The sequence below is a fragment of the Thamnophis elegans genome, chromosome 16 (genome assembly GCF_009769535.1).
Source record: "Thamnophis elegans isolate rThaEle1 chromosome 16, rThaEle1.pri, whole genome shotgun sequence".
Taxonomy (NCBI): Eukaryota; Metazoa; Chordata; class Lepidosauria; order Squamata; family Colubridae; genus Thamnophis; species Thamnophis elegans.
The window spans coordinates 34,651,478-34,670,132 of record NC_045556.1 but is presented as its reverse complement, the minus strand read 5'-3'; the positions used below and the strand labels follow the sequence as shown (position 1 = coordinate 34,670,132).

General features: G+C 47.7%; 1 protein-coding gene across 3 annotated transcripts; it reads right to left on the bottom strand.

Annotated features, from left to right (window-relative positions):
* Positions 1-225: 225 nt before the first annotated feature.
* On the bottom strand, positions 226-17,476 carry DPH7 (diphthamide biosynthesis 7). 3 transcript variants are annotated; one of them, XM_032232825.1, is made up of 10 exons: positions 17,230-17,476; positions 15,117-15,279; positions 12,732-12,871; positions 10,737-10,824; positions 9,222-9,313; positions 7,430-7,596; positions 5,375-5,447; positions 4,387-4,452; positions 3,004-3,176; positions 226-1,757 (listed from the first exon to the last, which is right to left on the bottom strand). In XM_032232825.1, exons 2-10 carry the CDS (start codon positions 15,255-15,257, stop codon positions 1,309-1,311), a joined length of 1,389 nt encoding a protein of 462 aa, XP_032088716.1. In that variant the 5' UTR covers positions 15,258-15,279; positions 17,230-17,476; the 3' UTR covers positions 226-1,308. The 3 variants fall into 3 exon arrangements, with proteins under 3 accessions (XP_032088716.1, XP_032088718.1, XP_032088717.1); XM_032232827.1 differs by having other exon boundaries at positions 226-1,754; positions 17,230-17,475; XM_032232826.1 differs by lacking the exons at positions 15,117-15,279; positions 17,230-17,476 and having other exon boundaries at positions 12,704-12,825.
* Positions 17,477-18,655: the final 1,179 nt, after the last annotated feature.

Sequence of the window (18,655 nt, the reverse complement as noted above, 5' to 3'; positions counted from 1 at the left end):
AAGGATTTTTTCAAAATGACCATTAGATCATTAGTATTTCTTATATTATTATTAACACGTTCTGATGCTAAGGAGTTAGACATTCTACTCCCCCTCCCCACCTGAAAAGAACTCTATTCCAACTGCCACTTGTGCGTGGGCATGACCAACACATAACTCATCCGGCCTGCGGGCTGGGAATTTAGACATTCTAGTTCTAGTAGCTTACATAAAAAGGACAGTGGATCTTACAAGACAACATTTTATTGTAAAAAAGAGATCGAAAATATATTTTAGTTGGAAGGTTCTCTTTACAATGCCAACGATCATGTTTGTATGAAAATACCATAATTGGTAATACCTCAGATCATAAATAAGCCCTTTGACACTACAAAAAGGGCTTGTGCTTCGATTTGTGGTTATCATTGGTGGCAGTTTTTAATTTCAACCTCTTTTCCCAAGCTTGAATAAAACAGGTTCCCTATTTATTGGGTGGGGTGGGGGGTGAACCAAATACCACTCCACTGATAAAGCTGGTGTTTGAGAATGTCGCAAGAATCAAATCTTAGGAGAAAAGTGGAATTAACAGGAAATTAGGGAACCTAAGCAAACTTATTTCTGCAGTACAAAATTAAAAAGCTGTTGAAAAGAACCAAGTAAGCAACATACGAGGCTTCAAAAACTCACGGCTACTGGAGGCTCCCAGCAGTAATATAAAAACATAGAAGAGAATATTGGTAGCTCGAAATTGACTTCTGGGGTCCTTGATGTTCTCTGAGCTTGATGGTTTTCCTGCAGATGTTTCATTTACCAAACGATACCGTTTGGTTACTGGTACCAAATGAGCTACCTGTTTATATCCAGTAGCTTACCTTGAAACTTGCATCCAGTATCCAGATAAGCAGGAATTGACACCAGACAGACAAGGAGAAAACAATACCCTGCTCAAGGAACTAACAAGGAGAAAACCACACCTCCAGTGGGACCGTAAGGAGAAGCTACTGTATGTGAATGTGGAGCAAACGCCACACTCATTAGCACTGATGGCGTTGCTTAGTTGAGTCATGAGATGTCTGCAAGAACAAGCCAAGAACCCTACAGTCCTCCTCTTCCTCCTGCACACAGCAGATGGCACTCCCCTCTAGCTCTGATGATGTTACCTAGTTTGGTCATGAAACGCCTGCAAGTTAACGACGTAAGTTCAAGGACCTCACCGTTGAACTCTGAGCTACACAAATATTCCCTTCTGTCCAAAGTCATCCCACGTTTCTCCTGCAAATAGAAAAAAAGGCAGAATACATGGCTCTGTCCCCCCACTCCACAGTGGGTTTAAGCCAGAGGGGAGCTCCAGCTGACCTCCCACTTCCAAACATGTAGAACATGGTCGTAAAAGGAGCACGTCGCTAAGAGGCTGGTCTCCCGGTGGGCTTTGGCTGCGTGGGCATCCCCATTGGCTTTGGTATCTGGAGCTCTTGCGTCTCCGGAAGGCCCCTGGGGGACCAAGGAGCCTCCCGCTGGGGATGGAGAGACGGGAGGTTGATTCTCCTCTTCTTCGAGCAGCACATCGAAGGTGGCTGTGGGGGATTCGTAAATGATCTTGAGGTTCTTCCCTTTCACGTCCTCCGGGCTGGCTCTTTGGTCCTCCTGAATTGTCAGTGCTGCCGTAGACTCCTCCAAAGACGTGCCCAGGGGGAGCCTGCACCAATCGGCGCCATAAGCCAAAGAATTGTGCAAGGCGTAGGACGACAGGATCGTGCATTTCTCTTGGTTCTCGTCTACTAGGGGGAGAAAAAGAGTAGGGCTGTTGCACCTGGACATCAAGATCTTCCTTATTCAAGTAATCCCCATCATCTTTTAATGAGCACATAATCGTTTTTTCTGGCCAACTGAATGGAGCGGAGTGTTTCCTGGCCCGATGCCCTTCCCTGTCGCCAATGCGGAGTTTTATTCAGCAGATAAATTCTCATTGTGCCTAAATAAATATCTGCCTCCACCTAGGCTCAAACTCACAGCCTCCTGATTGTGAGGCGAGAGCGCCACCTCTAGGCCGCCGTACCACTTATTCCTTATTCAGGTAATGAGGTGAGGGAAATTTATGTTTTTATTTTATTTACATTTTATTTTTTTTTGGTTATTCCCTCTATTAATATTTTACAAACAACTCGAGGTAATCATGCCGGTTGCAGTGTCCCGGAGTCATGTTGCAACCACCTGACAAGCAAAGTCAATGAGGAAGCCAGATTCACTTAACAACCATGTTACTAGCTTAACAACGGCAGTGACTCGCTTCCCTGTGGCTGTTCTGACCCAGGCTTCCCGACAGCATAAAACAAACTCCTTGTCCCGACAAAACCCTTTTATTAATTTCCTGTGAATTCTGCTGTTTCACATCCAGCAAAGTCTTTCAAGGGAGGATTTATAGTCACAGACCTTATCTGGCTTGGAGAGCTGCTGGGCTGATATCTGCAAAACTTGGCAAGAAATCTCGGAAAGTCACGAACCAATTAAGCAAACTAATGGTTTCCTGCAAACTCCACTCCCCTTTTGCTCCTCTTTTATTCCCTCTGGGAGGGGCCCTTCATCATCCACCTGTGGCTTTACTCCCAAGTCGACCCCTCTTCTTTAGCTCTTCCCTTCATCTGGCAACTCTGTGTGCATGCGCACACTGGGAACAGGCTCCAGCTGTTCTTCTGCCTCACTGATGTCTGACTCTGAAGGCAGCTGATAACTGTCAGACGGCCCTGGCCCCCTCTCTGCCTCCGACACAGAGCCCTCATCCGAACCTTCCCCAGACTCCAAGACTGGCCCATCTTCCTCCCCAACCTCCACATTGTCCGAATCTGCTGCCAGCTCCTCTGGCCGCCAGCGGGACACAACAGTGGCAAGAGAGTTTGTAAAACGCGGGCCAGCTCACTTAACGGTTCATTTAGCCACAGAAATTTCGGGCTTGAGGGCTGTCTGCATTTTGGAAATTATTATTATAACTGAAGTCAGTAGGTGGCTTCCTCCAATCCACATACTCACCTAAATCCTTTGGGCAACCGAGGATTACAAAGCCGTTGTGCATGCAAGAAGCCAGCAGCCACTCCTCCTGGGACGGGTGCCACTTTAAGCGCCAGACACCGCCTTCCACATGGGTGTCAGCCAGGGGCTGCTTCATCTTCCTGGTGTCCCACAGAAGGACGTGTTCGTCGTAGCTGCAGAAACGCAATCGAGAAATCTTTCTCCTTTCCCAAAGCCAGAAGAATCTTCTATGTCCGCAGCTGCCCCGTCCCACCCCACCCCATACAGGTAGTCCTCAATCATTAAAAGAGCCGAGGTGGCGCAGTGGTTAGGGTGCAGTACTGCAGGCCACTTCAGCTGACTGTTATCTGCAGTTCAGCGGTTCTAATCTCACCGGCTCAAGGTTGACTCAGCCTTCCATCCTTCCGAGGTGGGTGAAATGAGGACCCAGACTGTGGGGGCGATATGCTGACTCTGTAAACCGCTTAGAGAGGGCTGAAAGCCCTATGAAGCGGTATATAAGTCTAGCTGCTATTGTTATTTGGCCAAGTATATATTATAAAAATATCTTGTTGATAAATAATCTTAATAAGGAAGTAATTAAAAATTGGTATATATATGAAGTGACTTCAGAATATCTTGTTGAAAAATGAAGGAATAACATCTTTGTTTGAAGGTATGATGTACAAGGACAATAATGAACATAAACACACTCGATAGTTGATTGGTGGGATTATACATAATTGAAAACAGTGATATACAAATATAAATGGTTGGTAAATCTTTTTCATATCGGGATATGTGATTATATAAAGGTATATTGTTATTAAACAGACAAGAATGTAAGGGAATTAGGTTTATTGGAAAAAAATATTAATTGTAATTGAATCTACATTGTACAATGAAAGTGAGGTATTTAGTTATATTAGATGAAAAATCTGTGATTGTAAATGTAATTAAGAATATGGATGCAAAAACACTTGTAACCAAGTGACATGCTGTATATAATGGATGAGATTTCTTTTATGTCGGTTTTTTATGTTTAAAAATAAAAACAAATTGCAAAAAAAAAATCAATTGGCCATTCGAAGCTATAACAGCACTGAATGAAGTGACATAACAACTGTCCTCGCCTTTCTAACCATCCTTCCCAGAATCCTCGGGGTCACTTGGTCCAAATCCAGAGGCCGACTCGTATTTATTGCAGTGCCCTGGGGTCATGGGATCACCTTTTGTGACCTTATGGGGTCGTCAGTGAAGAATGGTCGTCTTTCCCCCCCCCCCCCGTGCAAAAGTTGTAACTTTGAACGGCCACTGTTGTAAATCGAGGACTTCCTGTCCAACCGTGGGAAATTTTCAAAGATACACCCTATAAGTGACTTCATCAATACTTCGGAGACTCACCTTCCCGTAGCTAGCAGATTTTCCCGCAGGGGGTGACTCTGAATACTGCAGACCCCCATAGAATGCCTGGAATGAAACCAGTGGTGAAATCTACATTTTTTTTTAACTACCGGTTCTGTGGGCGTGGTTTGGTGGTGGTGGTGTCATGTGACTGGGTGGGCGTGGCTATGTAGTCAGGTAACTGGGGGAATCAAAAGACAGAAACTGACTTTAAGAATGTCCTGTTGGAGCAGGGTTGGACTAGATGACCTCCATATCCCTTCCAGCCTTCCTTCCTCTCCTTTTTCCCTCCCCCTCCCTTTCTTTTTCCTTCTTTCTCCCTTCCTTTCTTTCGTTCTCCTTCCTTCCTTTTTTCGTTGTCCTTCTTTCTTTCTCCTTCCTTTTTCTCTCTGTCTTCCTTTCTTTCTCCTTCCCTCCTTTTTTCTTTCTTTCTTTCTCCTTCCTTTCTTTCTTCTTCCTTCCTCTCTCCTTCCTTCCTCTTTCCTTCCTTCCTTCTGCTTACTTTCACTTTCTTTGTTTCATACTCTCTCTTTCTCTCCCTCCCTCCTTCCCTCTCTCTCTCTCTCTCTCTCTCTCTCTTTCTCAGCACTCAGGGAAGGCTGCTGGGAGCAAAAACAGACCCACTCACCCACCAACCCCCTTGTTTCCGGAGAACCTGTAGTTTAAAAAAATGCTTAAAAAGTTCTTTTAAAAAGTTCCCCAGGTCAGCTGTGCAACATGCTATGTGGGAACTTTTTCCTTTTCTTAATTTCTTTTAGTATTTTTTACTACCAGTTCCGGCAAATGGCCCGAACCAGAAGCATTTCACCCCTGAATGAAACCCACATCAAAAGAAGCCTCCCTCTCCCTCCCTCCCTCCCTCCCTCCCTCCCCCCCTTCTCTCTCTCTCTCTCTCTCTCACACACACACACACACACACACACCAACTTGGAGCTTTCCTGGCAGAAGACAGGAGCCGTGGATTCTTTTCAGAGATTCTACTACTTACCGCTCACTGGTGAAGAGAGGAGTTCTTGAGCTGCTCCGTGTATCCCAGCCCCGTAGTTTGCAGTCATCTCCACCTAAATCCAGGAAGAGAAGACCAAGAAAACTGAATTCCTAACATGATTCTGTTGTCCTTAGGACAACAAAAGCACAACATTATTTTTTTTTTCTAAACAGCAGGACATAATTAGCAGCTGCAGGCTTCACTGGTAGCCTGTGGAAAGGTTTTCATGTATGCCACGTAACCTATTTATCTAATTTCCTCAACCATCCATCTAATCTAAGTGACTTTGGGAAATTTACAAACAACAATTATGCTCTAGGGCAGTGTTTCTCAACCTTGGCAACTTGAAGATGCATTTGCTGACTCGGGAATTCTGGGAGTTGAAGTCCGGACATCTTCAAGTTGCCAAGGTTGAGAAACACTACTCTAGGGCATAATTGTGGTTTGTAAATTTCCCAAGGGCAATGTTGACGAATCTTTTCGGCACCGAGTGCTGAAACGAGAGGCAGCTGGACAGCAGTGGGGCAGAAGAACAGCTGGAGCCTGTTCCCAGAGTGCGCATGCGCAGAGCTGCCAGAAGACAAGAACAGCTAAGAAAGCAGGGTCGACTTGGGAGTAAAGCCACACCTTGGAGGTGATTGGCCCCTCCCAGAGGAAACAAAAGAGAAGCGAACGGGGAGTGGAGTTTGCAAGAAACAATTCGTCCTTTCAGTCATTTCACGAGTGGAAAGTTCTCTTTGTGATTATAAGAGTTAAATATAGTGGATTATTCAAAATATTCTTAAAAAGAGGATAAAGTTCACTCCCCACTTATTCTTGTTAGGTATAATTACAGACTGTACAGTTATAGAGACTAACTTGATTTTGAACTTAACAACGGCAGCAAGATTGTTGGTGGCGCAGTACTGGAAGAAGGAAGAATTGCCTACTATCCAAGAATGGATGTTAAAAGTAATAAACTTAGCAGAGACGGCCAAAATATCAGCATACTTGAAGGACCATTCAGATGAGAAATAAAAGTTGGAATGGAGAAGATGGACTGATTATATTCAAAATAAATATAGGACTAAGAAATTTCAGTTAGCTTATGAATGAATGAACAAGGAATGTTACAATTTACTTAAAGTTAGCTTAATAAAAGGGGAGTTAAAGTATAATAGCAATAGCAATAGCAGTTAGACTTATATACCGCTTCATAGGGCTTTCAGCCCTCTCTAAGCGGTTTACAGAGTCAGCATATTGTCCCCAACAATCCGGGTCCTCATTTTACCCACCTTGGAAGGATGGAAGGCTGAGTCAACCTTGAGTCGGTGAGATTTGAACAGCCGAACTGCAGAACTGCAGTCAGCTGAAGTAGCCTGCAGTGCTGCATTTAACCACTGCGCCACCTCGGCTCTTTTTTTAAGTGAAGGTACGACGCTAAAGTTAGTTAGTTTATGTTAGTGTATGATTGTTAAATGTTTATACCCTGTATTTTGCTCTGGGAGGTTGGGGGGGGGAGGGTTGGAGGGGGTGCGGTGTTGGGGTGGAGGGAGGGAAGGGGAAGGGGAAATGCTTGTAAAATCTATTAAAACTCTTTAATAAAAAAAAGAGTTAAATGCCAGGTTTTGCCTTGCCCTGCGTTTGGAAACTAGTTATCTGGCAGCTCTCCAAGCGAGATAAGGTTCGTGTGGATAAACATTCCTTTGAAAGCCTGGCTGACTGTGAATGAAAGGAATTCACAGTCATGTAAATAAAAGAGATTTTGCAGGGATCAAGACTTTGCTTCTTGCTTTCTAAGGAAGCCTGGGTCAGAACACCGCCTTCAGGTCCTTTGGAGAATAGCTTGACTCCCTCTTCTTTGGGGCAGCCCCCCAAATACCGGAAGACTGCTGCTATTATGTCACCCCTAGCCCTTCTCTGCGTTAGACTAGAAATACACTAAGACAGGATACATTCAAAGCTTCAAAGCCAACATTGAGTCACGCATCGCCACAAGGGTTGGTAAACAGTGGTCCGCATTCAACTTGGCTTCCCGGGGATTCTCACAACCACAATCCCAGCAAATGCACATACCTGAGTACACGACGTGCGTGTTCCAATAGTCAAACGCAGCGACCCAGGCTTCAAAGTCATGTCCCTTCCATTGGCCCAAGACGTGCACCGAGGAAGCGGATTCGTCCACCGACAGCAAGCTGACTCTTCCTTTGGAATCGCTGCTGACCAGTCTCAGGGGGTGGCCACTGTAGAGGCAACAGCATGGAATAGTTAAAAAGCAAAACAAAGGCAGTTTCTTTGCTGAAGAAGCAGGAATGAATGGTAAACAACTTGCTGGCTCTACTACTATCCAGCATCGATCTAGAAAAGAGGGCAGAGAAGAGCAACGAAGAGGATTAGGAGACTGGAGGATAAAACTTATGAAGAACGGTTGCAGGAACTGGGTATGTCTAGTTGAATGAAAAGAAGGACCAGGGAAGACAGGATAGCAGTCTTCCAATATCTCAGGGGTTGCCCCAAAGAAGAGGGAGTCAAGCTATTATCCAAGGGGCAGGACAAGAAGCAATGGGTGGAAACTAATCAAGGAGAGAAGCAACTTAGAACTGAGGAGAAATTTCCTGACAGTTAGAACAATTAATCAGTGGAATGACTTGCCTCCAGAAGTTGTGAATGCTCCAACACTGGAAGTTTTAAAGAAGATGTTGGATAACCCTTTGTCTGAAGTGGTGTAGGGTTTCCTGCCAGAGCAGGGGGTTGGACTAGAAGACCTCCAAGGTCCCTTCCAACTCTGTTATTCTATTCTACTCTTGTTTTCTTTTCTTTTCTTTTCTCTTTTCTTTCCTATTCCTATCAGAAGCCACGATGCAAAGTTTAAAACTCAGCGTGGATTGTGCTGTGATGCTTGTAAGGAACAGGGGAGTTTCAGAAGCTCCATGTTGGACAGGAATTAGATTGACAGATTGACAAGAGTCGGAAGGGACTCTTATAGGTCATCTAGTCCAACCCCTGGCCAAGCAGAAGACCCTGGCCTATACCACTTCTGACAAATGGAAGTCCAGACTCTTCTTGAAAGCCTCCACTGATGGAGCACCCACAACTTCCAAAGGCAACTTCTGTTCCATGGGTGGATTGTTCTCACTGTCAGAAAAAAGCACCAGAAGTCTTCTCAGAAACTTAAGAAGGATGGAAGGGGCTATTTGCAAGAGCTTATCCTACTGTCTTGCTTAGCAACGTAAGCTTTGGGCTCAATTGCAGTTGTAAGTCGAGGATTACCTGCATAGCAGAGGTGGGTTCCTACCAGTTCGCACCTATTCGGTAGAACCGGTTCGTCAAATCTACCGAACCGGTTAGAAGAGGTTCCACCAGTGGACCCGGAAAGCAGGCCACACCTACAGAAGAGGTTCCAAAAATTTTTGAAACCCACCACTGGTCCTTGGATATGATTATTCTACACTATCATGCTCCTATTTATAAAACTCAGAGCCTCTGTGAAAGGTAAGGATGACTACTGTGTTTGTGGTGCAATCAGAACATTGTGTGTGTTGAAGTTGTTTTAACGCAAACCAAAGATGCCTTTTAAAAAACAAGTTTGCATCCTATTCTTATGCATGCCAGTGCTGTGTGTGAGGTAATTTAAGGTGGTTCTGACAAGTGTCGTCGGCATCTTCATATCCGGTCACATGGGCGGCAAGCCACTCCCATCCAGTCACATGGGCAGCAAGCCACTCCCACAAAGGAGGCCACACCCACAGAGTAGGTTCGAACAATTTTTGAAACCCACCACTGCTGCATAGGTATACTGACTGGGGAATTCTGGGAGTTGAAGTCCAGACATCTTAGAAGCATAGGGCTAGGCCCTCAAGCCACTTACCACTGCTCTCGTCCCGTGGACCAGTCCAATGACAAAGCAAGACAATCGTCTCCCAGGTCAACACTGCACAGAGGTTGAAGCCTGCAACTCTTCTACTGGAAAGAAAAGGAGACTGGTTAGAATGCGGACAGGTCTCCAGCATCCGTTACGAAACCTAGCATGATCATAGTGGAGATGTCAGGCTTCCGATGGATGCCCTAATTAAATCATGAGCCTCGAGCCAAGCTTCAAAAGAAATCCAATCATTTATTAGGAGCAACATGTCGGGAGGTACCCAAGTGTAGCCAACTCTGACCCCACACAATTTATGACCCAATTATGACCCTGTTCCCCCCACCCCCCATTTTTTTTTTCCTTTGAAAATGTTTTGCTTCTCATCCAAGAAGCTTCTTCGGGTCAGTTCTTGGATGAGAAGCAAAACATTTTCAACTGAAAAAAATAAGCAAGAAAGTCCAGCTGCCTTTTGGGGGAAAAAATGGCCTGAATGACAGAGATCCTCCGCAGACTGATACTTATTTGAATTTTTGCAGTACAAACACCATCCAAATCTTGTTAGTTGCGCAGTCCTGTCCGACCCATCGCGACCCCATGGACAACATTCCTCCAGGCCTTCCTGTCCTCTATCATCCCGTGGAGTCTATTTAAGCTCAGGCCGACTGCTTCGGTGACTCCATCCAGCCACCTCCTTCTCTGTCGTCCCCTTCTTCTTCTTTTGCCCTCCATCTTTCCCAGCATTCAGCTCTTCTCCAGGGAGTCCTTCCTTCTCATTAGGTGGCCAAAGGATTGGAGATAGATAGATAGATAGATAGATAGATAGATAGATAGATAGATAGATAGATAGATAATCGATAGATCGTTGCTGTGAGTTGCAAAGTCATGTCCATGTTCTAATTGTCAGGTGACTCCATCCAGCCACCTCTTTCTCTGCCGTCCCCTTCTTCTTCTTTTGCCTTCCATCTTTCCCAGCATGAGGCTCTTCTCCAGGGAGTCCTTCCTTCTCATTAGGTGGCCAAAGCCTTTGAGTTTCCTCTCTAGGATCTGGCCTTCTAAAGAGCAGTCAGGGTTGATCTCCTCCAGGACTGACCGGTTGGATGGCCTTGCAGTCCAAGGGACTCAATGCAGGAGTCTTCTCCAGCACCAGAGGCCAAAGGCCTCCATTCTTTGGCGCTTAGCCTTCCTTATGGTCCAACCTTCACAACCATCCATGGCAACTGGGAAAACCATCGCCTTGACTAGATACCCTTTTGTTGGCAGGGTGATGTCTCTCCATCCAAATCTATGCAAGTCTTTTTCTGAATATTCTTAGGCACCCATCTCTATTTGCCTCTGTCGCCCTAATCCGTTCTCTTTCGTTATTTATTTATTTATTTATTTATTTATTTTAATGCTGTTTCATTGGCTCCACGTTGTAAGGATCTCAAGGGAGAGTCTTCACCTTTCCTGGTGCAAAGACCATAACTGATAAAAAGAATCGCAGAGCACCACAAAATGATTACGGATCTCTTAGTCACCTACCTCACTTCCCATCAAGTGGGACAGCTTCACCACTCCCTGGGCATTTGCGATGCCTAAAACAGGATGTCCTGCGATGGGAACATGGCACCTTGAAGGGGAACAGACGGCAAAGACCATCAGCAGAGGTGCAAGGAAAAAGAATCATTCCACTCCCTCCCTCTTTTGAAAAAAGGAAGATATTCTGACCGAGGCGTCCCAAGAGCATGAAGCAAACTCCATGTCCTGACAAAAAAACCCTTTTATTAATTTGCTGTAAATTCTGCTGATTCACATCCAGCAAAGTCTTTCAATGGAGGATTTACGGTCACAGACCTTATCTGGCTTGGAGAGCTGCCAGGCCGCAGAACTTGGCAAGGAGTCTCGGAGAGTCACGAACCAATTAAGAGAACTTATTGTCTCCTGCAAACTCCACTCCCCTTTCGCTCCTCTTTTATTCCCTCTGGGAGGGGCCATTCACCATCTACTTGTGGCCTCACTCCCAAGTCGACCCCTGTTCTGTAGCTGTTCCCTTTGTCTGGCAGCTCTGCGCACGCGCAAATTGGGAACAGGCTCCAGCTGTTCTTCTGCCTCACTGATGTCTGACTCCGAAAGCAGCTGATAACTGTCAGATGGCCCTGGCCTCATCTCTGCCTCCAACACAGAGCCCTCATCTGAGCCTTCCCCAGACTCCAGGACTGGCCCATCTTCCTCCCCAACCTCCTCACTGTCCGAATCTGCTGGCGGCCCACAACAGGAAGAGCATTTCATTTCCATCTTGACTCAACCCAAGCCTTGGGTACAGAAACTAACCGAAAGGATTAAAAAAACATGCTACCCATTTTACAGAAGACAAAGCAAGGGAAAATAACATGTTATTTATCTATCCCCCACCTTGATTATTTTGACACATAACTCAAGGCGGTGACCCTATCCAACACAACTTCCTCCTCCTATTTTCCCCAAGAACTCGGTGAGGTCAGCTGGGATGACTTTCCTGCCTACAGCAGCACTAGAATTCGCCATCCGCTGGTGATTGCCTCAAAGTCACCCATCTGGCTATTCAGCCTAAGGTGGGTATAGAAGTCACTGTCCCCTGGCCCAACGACACCCAGTTGACTTCCCTATTTAAGCAAGACTAGAACTCCCACGCTCCTGCTTTCTAGCCTGGGGCCTGAACCACTTGGCTCTTATGCTCAAGATACAATTCTCTCTCAATCAGTAAAGATGTGGGCCATGCCGCGTGGAGAACCTCAGAATCTTGATGGTTGCTGCATGAAAAGTCCACCATGGAGGCGGAGACCTTCAATTCAGGTCTGATATCTCCATCTGAAAGCCCACCACTTTCTCCACAGTTGTGGCTCAGCAGGAGCCGTTGGAACTGCCACCAGACTCCGACAGCGAGGGGCCCTATGAGTCGTCTCTGGAGGATGTGGAGGACCCTGGACAGGGTTCCGGCTCCGAGCAGGGCGCAGAGCGGCTGGTTGGCCACCAGGAGGCGCCCGAACCTTAGACCAGTGGGGAGGAGACAAGGGAGAGTGAGCCGGACACCAGCAGTGAGTTGTTCCTGGATGCCCGGCACCGAAGAGCTAACAGGCGTCAGGAACAGTTGCGCAGTTACAGGAGGTAATTGCACTCAGCTGGTGGTCATTAGGCTCCTCTCCAGACTATAAAAAGGACTGCTTGAGCACACGCCCCTCTTGCAGAAGTCAACGCACGAACTAATGTTGGATGAACAGTATTGTGAGCTTGGCAGGCTGGATTGCTGCCACGGCTTATCTGTGCTGGATTGCTGCCCAAGCTTGTCTGTGCCGGTTTGCTGCCAAGGACCTGTCTGTCTGTTAATGAAATGCTGTAACCTATCTTTGGCTCGGAGTGTGTTGGTGTGGTACGAGAGGGGTCACAACACTCCACTATGGGTAATTCTTCCCTGCACAGGAACCAACCCTTCCCCAGCTAATCTAGAGCTCCTGGAAGAAGTGAAAACTTGCAAACAAAACGGATAAGCATCCATCCAACCATTTGACGTCCAATATAGCCACCGTTTCCAGCCTCTGGAGCTCCGTCAGCGGGGTGAAAATTTGATCTTCAAAGGAATAGAGGTAGAGGCGTCCCAGGCGCACGGGGGTCTCGCTGTCCTCTCTAGGACTCTGACCAGGCTGTTTAGGAAGCAGAAAGAAAACAGCCCAAAACTCAACCAACCCATCGTATACAGTCAACTGGACATCCTGATCAGTGGTAGGTTTCAAAAAAAATTGGAACCTACTCTGTGGGTGTGGCCTCCTTTGTGGGAGTGGCTTGCCAGCCATGTGACCTGGTGGGACTGGCTTGCTGGCCATGTGTTTTCTTTCTCTCTCTCTCTCTCTCTCTCTCTCTCTCTCTCTCCTTCCTTTTGTCTCTGTCCCTTTTTTCTTTTTTTCTTTCATCTCTCACTCTTTTTCTTTCTTTTTTCTTTCTTTCTTTATTATTTTTTTATTTATTTATTAGACTTATATACCGCTTCATAGGGCTTTCAGCCCTCTCTAAGCGGTTTACAAATTTTTTAGCAAATTGAGTCAGCAACTTGCCCCCACAGTCTGGGTCATTTCACCCACCTCGGAAGGATGGAAGGCTGAGTCGACCTTGAGCCGGTGAGATTTGAACCACTGAACTGCAGATCACAGTCAGCTGAAGTGGCCTGCAGTACTGCACCCTAACCGCTGCGCCACCTCGGCTCTTTATTTCTTCCTTTCTTTCTCTTTCTCTGTTTCTGTCTGTCTGTCTGTGTGTGTGTGTGTGCGTGGCAGTGGTGGGTTTAAAAAAAAATGGAACCTCTTCTGTAGGTGTGGCCTGCCTTCCGGGTCCACTGGTGGAACCTCTTCTAACCGGTTCGGTAGATTTGACGAACCGGTTCTACCGAATAGGTGCGAACTGGTAGGAACCCACCTCTGATCCTGATGATAAATAAGAAGAACTCCCTGGAGGATCTGCCCAGCTAGCTTGCACCAATGGAAGAGAATATTTGCAGCACAGCGGATCCTTGGAGCATGGTAGTTTTCTTGCAGACATTTCATTGCCTAGCTAGGTAACATCATCAGGGTGAGGGAGTGTGGGGTTTGCCCCCTGTTTATAGTCAGTAGGTTGCCCTGCAACCAGCACCCATTATCCAGATAAGCGTGGATTAACACCAGACAAACAATCAAGGGGAAAGCAATATCCTCTATCAAGGAGAAACCCACACCTCCTCCAAGACTGAAAGAAGCTACTGTATATAAATACGGCGCAAACACCGCACATACAGCCAAGCACTGAGGAGGTTACCTAGTTGGGTCGTGAAAGGTCTGGGAGAGAACAACAAAGCTCAGAGAGCACCAAGGACCCCCTCATTTCAACCCTGAGCTACAAATATTCTCCTTTATTAAGACCGCAACTGCAAAGATTGGAGGTTCAATGATGGTATTATTATGTATGTTTAAATAATAGGATGATTGGTACTAGAATGGTGCATTGAAACGTTGAACAACCAAATAATGGTTATGTCTTAATATAAACATGTGTATTAACACTGGGGTTAGTAACGGTGGCCTGAGTAGAAGCCAGAAAGAGGTGGAAATAAGAAACGGGGAATATTAGCATTTTTTAAAAAATATAATAGAATATAAGCCATAACTAGGGGCTGAGAGATGGTATTACTATGTATGCTTAAATAATACCATTGGCTCCCAAATGGAACATTGAAATATTGAATGACTAAAACAAACATGTATATTAATACTAGGATTACATAAATTTGATCAATGTAACAAATATTATTAATATTATTATCGTTCTCTTTATCAAAATGAATTATACCCAGAGGCCACACTGTTCATGTAGGGATATTGGTGTATATTTAAAAATAAAAATCCAATGAAACTTTAAAAAAAAAAAAGACTAACCGCAAAACAATTTCATAAGTTTTCTCCGGCTTCTTGAAAAAGTCAATATGATAGGTTAGAATAGAATAGAGAATGAAGTAACAGAGTTGGAAGGGACCTTGGAGGTCCTCTAGTCCAACCCGCTGCTTAGGCAGGAAACCCTACACCAATTCAGACAAATGGTTGTCCAACATCTTCTTAAAAATTTTCAGTATTGGAGCATTCACAACTTCTGGAGACAAGTTGTTCCACTGATTAATTGTTCTAACTGTCAGGAAGTTTCTCCTTAGTTCTAAGTTGCTTCTCTCCTTGATTAGTTTCCACCCATTGCTTCTTGTTCTACCCTCAGGTGCTTTGGAGAATAGCTTGACTCCCTCTTCTTTGGGACAGCCCCTGAGATATTGGAAGACTTCTATCATGTCTCCCCTAGTCCTTCTTTTCATCAAACTAGACCTACCCAGTTCCTGCAACCATTCTCCGTATGTTTATATATGTTTATATAGCTTACCTCATTCTCTGGTTTCTTCAGCTGGTAGGTGCCACATGCCAAGATGTTGTGCCAGCCTTCCACCGGGCACCATTCTACCGCGTCTGCACTATATTCGGTATCAACCACCTGCAAAGTTTTTGCTTTGCATTTGAAAGCCATATTAACGTGCGTTCATTCCGCGCTGGAGAAGAAATAAGAGGAAACGGGAGTTTATTACGGATTCCAATTCCAGCTGTTATACGGAATTTATCCAGCGATCAAAATACTAATTGGGCATATTTGTCTGCCTCTTAGGGAGAAATCCTTTTTTGGTCTATGTGCATAAGTTAATTTAAAGGTCTCTTCCTTCTTTCTTCCATTATTGATGCAAACATTTTACAGTCCGCATTTAATAGTGAAATAGGTCGGTAGAAGTGGTGCAAACTGACTGAATCCCACGGCCTTCCCACAAATATCTCCACATGCACATGGCCCCTCCTTTCCAAAATGTGCCCTCTCCAAAGGGCCCCTCCCTAAGAGCCTCTCTCTGACCCTCCCCAATGGGACCCTCTCCAAAGTGCCCCCTCTCCAAAGGGACCCTCCCCAAGGGACCCCAGTCCAAGCCACCTTTCCCAAACGGGATTCCCTCCCCCCCTCAACGACCCTCCCCAAAGGGACCCTATCCAAAGGGCCCCCTCCCAAAATGGCCCCTCCCCAGAGACCCTCCCCAAAAGAGCCCTCCATAAGGGCCTCCCTCCCCAAAGGGGTCCTTTGGACTCTCCAAAGGGGGCCCTCCCCAATTGAACCCGCTCCAACACCCCCCTCCCCAATTGAACCCTCTACAAAGTTCCCCCTCCCCAAAGAGACTCTCTCCAACCCGCCTCCCCAACTGGACCCTCTCCAAAGTGCCCCCTCCCCAAAGAGACCCTCTCCAAACCCCCCTCCCCAATTGGACCCTCCCCAAAGTGCCCCCTCCCCAAAGAGACCCTCTCCAACCCCCCCTCCCCAAGAGACCCTCTCCAACCCCCCTCCCCAATTGGACCCTCTCCAAAGTGCCCCCTTCCCAAAGAGACCCTCTCCAACCCCCCTCCCCAAAGAGACCCTCTCCAACCCCCCTCCCCAAAGAGACCCTCTCCAAAGTGCCCCCTTCCCAAAGAGACCCTCTCCAACCCCCCCCTCCCCAATTGGACCCTCCCCAAAGTGCCCCCTTCCCAAAGAGACCCTCTCCAACCCCCCTCCCCAAGAGACCCTCTCCAACCCCCCCTCCCCAATTGGACCCTCTCCAAAGTGCCCCCTTCCCAAAGAGACCCTCTCCAACCCCCCTCCCCAAAGAGACCCTCTCCAACCCCCCTCCCCAAAGAGATCCTCTCCAACCCCCCCTCCCCAATTGGACCCTCCCCAAAGTGCCCCCTCCCCAAAGAGACCCTCTCCAACCCGCCCTCCCCAATTGGACCTTCCCCAAAGAGACCCTCTCCAACCCCCCCTCCCCAAGAGACCCTCTCCAACCCCCCCTCCCCAATTGGACCCTCTCCAAAGTGCCCCCTTCCCAAAGAGACCCTCTCCAACCCCCCTCCCCAAAGAGACCCTCTCCAAAGTGCCCCCTTCCCAAAGAGACCCTCTCCAACCCCCCCCTCCCCAATTGGACCCTCCCCAAAGTGCCCCCTTCCCAAAGAGACCCTCTCCAACCCCCCCTCCCCAATTGGACCCTCTCCAAAGTGCCCCCTCCCCAAAGAGACCCTCTCCAAAGTGCCCCCTTCCCAAAGAGACCCTCTCCAACCCCCCCCCTCCCCAATTGGACCCTCCCCAAAGTGCCCCCTTCCCAAAGAGACCCTCTCCAACCCCCCCCCCCCCAATTGGACCCTCCCCAAAGTGCCCCCTTCCCAAAGAGACCCTCTCCAACCCCCCCTCCCCAATTGGACCCTCTCCAAAGTGCCCCCTTCCCAAAGAGACCCTCTCCAACCCCCCCCCTCCCCAATTGGACCCTCCCCAAAGTGCCCCCTTCCCAAAGAGACCCTCTCCAACCCCCCCTCCCCAATTGGACCCTCTCCAAAGTGCCCCCTTCCCAAAGAGACCCTCTCCAACCCCGCCTCCACAAAGAGATCCTCTCCAAGCGGGAGGACCGGGGAGGCGAGGCCGGCCTGGCAGCACCCACCGCCCGGGCCGCCCTTCCTGTCCACGGCGCGGGCTGGGAAAGGAGCGGAGCGCCGAGAGAGACGCGCCTCTTCCTCTCCCCGCCTTCCTGGCCCGGCGGCCCCGCTGCGCTGCGCTTCCCCGGCTGCGGGCAGGTGCCTCGCCAGGTGTGCGGCCTGGCCACGCCCCCTCCAGGCCCGGGAGGGGTAGCCACGCCCCCTGGAGGGGGGTCTTTTCTCCCCAGCCCCACAGGTGGCTTCTCCAACCTTGCGCCCACCAGCTGGTCTGGGAAGACTACAAATCCCAGCGGCCCCCGCCGTCCTCGCCTCCCGGAGCCTGCCGGGAGTTGTAGTTCTCCTTCCCACCCCTTTAGCTAAAATTTAGGAAAAATGCAAAATAAATAGGGGAGACCTCCTTGTCCCCGGGGGGCTCTGGGGTTGGGGGGCAGCTGGCACCCTCCAGCTGTTTTCACCCTGCAACCGGCAGGTTTGGGGGTTCGTACAAGCTTGGGGTAGGGGGGTATTGAACCCCTGCACATCTGGAGGAAGCTGCCTTGTCTTGCAAGATGGGAAGATGGTACAATGGGATGTGGGGGTGGAAGGGGATTAAGAGGGGCTTTTTTCCTGATCAGAAAAATGGCACTTTAATTGCGGAATAGGTAAATGGTAAAGGTTCCCCTCGCACATCTGTGCCAGTCGTTCCTGACTCTAGGGGGTGCTGCTCATCTCCGTTTCAAAGCCGAAGAGCCAGCTCTGTCCGAAGACGTCTCCATGGTCATGTGGCCGGCATGACTCAACGCCCGAAGGCGCACGGAACGCTGTTCCCTTCCCACCAAATGTGGTCCCTATTTTTCTACTTGCATTTTTTTACTTGCTTGCAAATTGCTAGGTTGGCAGAAGCTGGGACAAGTCACGGGAGCTCCCTCCGTTATGCGGTGCTAGGGATTCGAACTGCCAACCTTTCTGATCGATGTCCAGCGTCTTAGCCCCTGAGCCCCTATCTTTGGACTCATTATTCCCACATTGCCTGAATGCGCTAGGGTAGTTTTGATGTGCTCAAAACAGAGGTGGGGAAATGCTACATTTATTCCACACCCTTGGGAAGTTGAATTCACTTTATTATTTTTTAATGGTTAATTTTAAGGGAACTGAGCTGTTGGTTCTAGCAGTGAAGGGGGGGGGCATAAAAATAGGGGCATTTCCCCACTCCCCAAGGATTCCTGGCACAATCCCATCCAAATGGTCACTATCCAATTAGTGGGAAAACCACTATCCCGGTGGGTAGTTTTTTTCTTTGAAGACATTTCACTTCTCAATCCAAGAAGCTTCTTCTGTTCTGACTTCCATTCCTCACCATCCGATCAAGAGCCGAAGAAGCTTCTCAGAAGCAAAACATCTTCAAAGAAAAACAGAGTTCTTGGAAAAAAACCCATCTTTGGTGGCAACCAC

Coding starts and splice junctions, on each gene's coding strand:
- DPH7 (XM_032232825.1), bottom strand. CDS start 15,257: ATGGCTTTCAAATGCAAAGCAAAAACTTTGCAGGTGGTTGATACCGAA. Junction 4,453..5,374: donor CCTCTCTTCACCAGTGAGCG/GTAAGTAGTAGA, acceptor GTTTCATTCCAG/GCATTCTATGGGGGTCTGCA. Junction 3,177..4,386: donor AATCTGCTAGCTACGGGAAG/GTGAGTCTCCGA, acceptor GCGTTTCTGCAG/CTACGACGAACACGTCCTTC.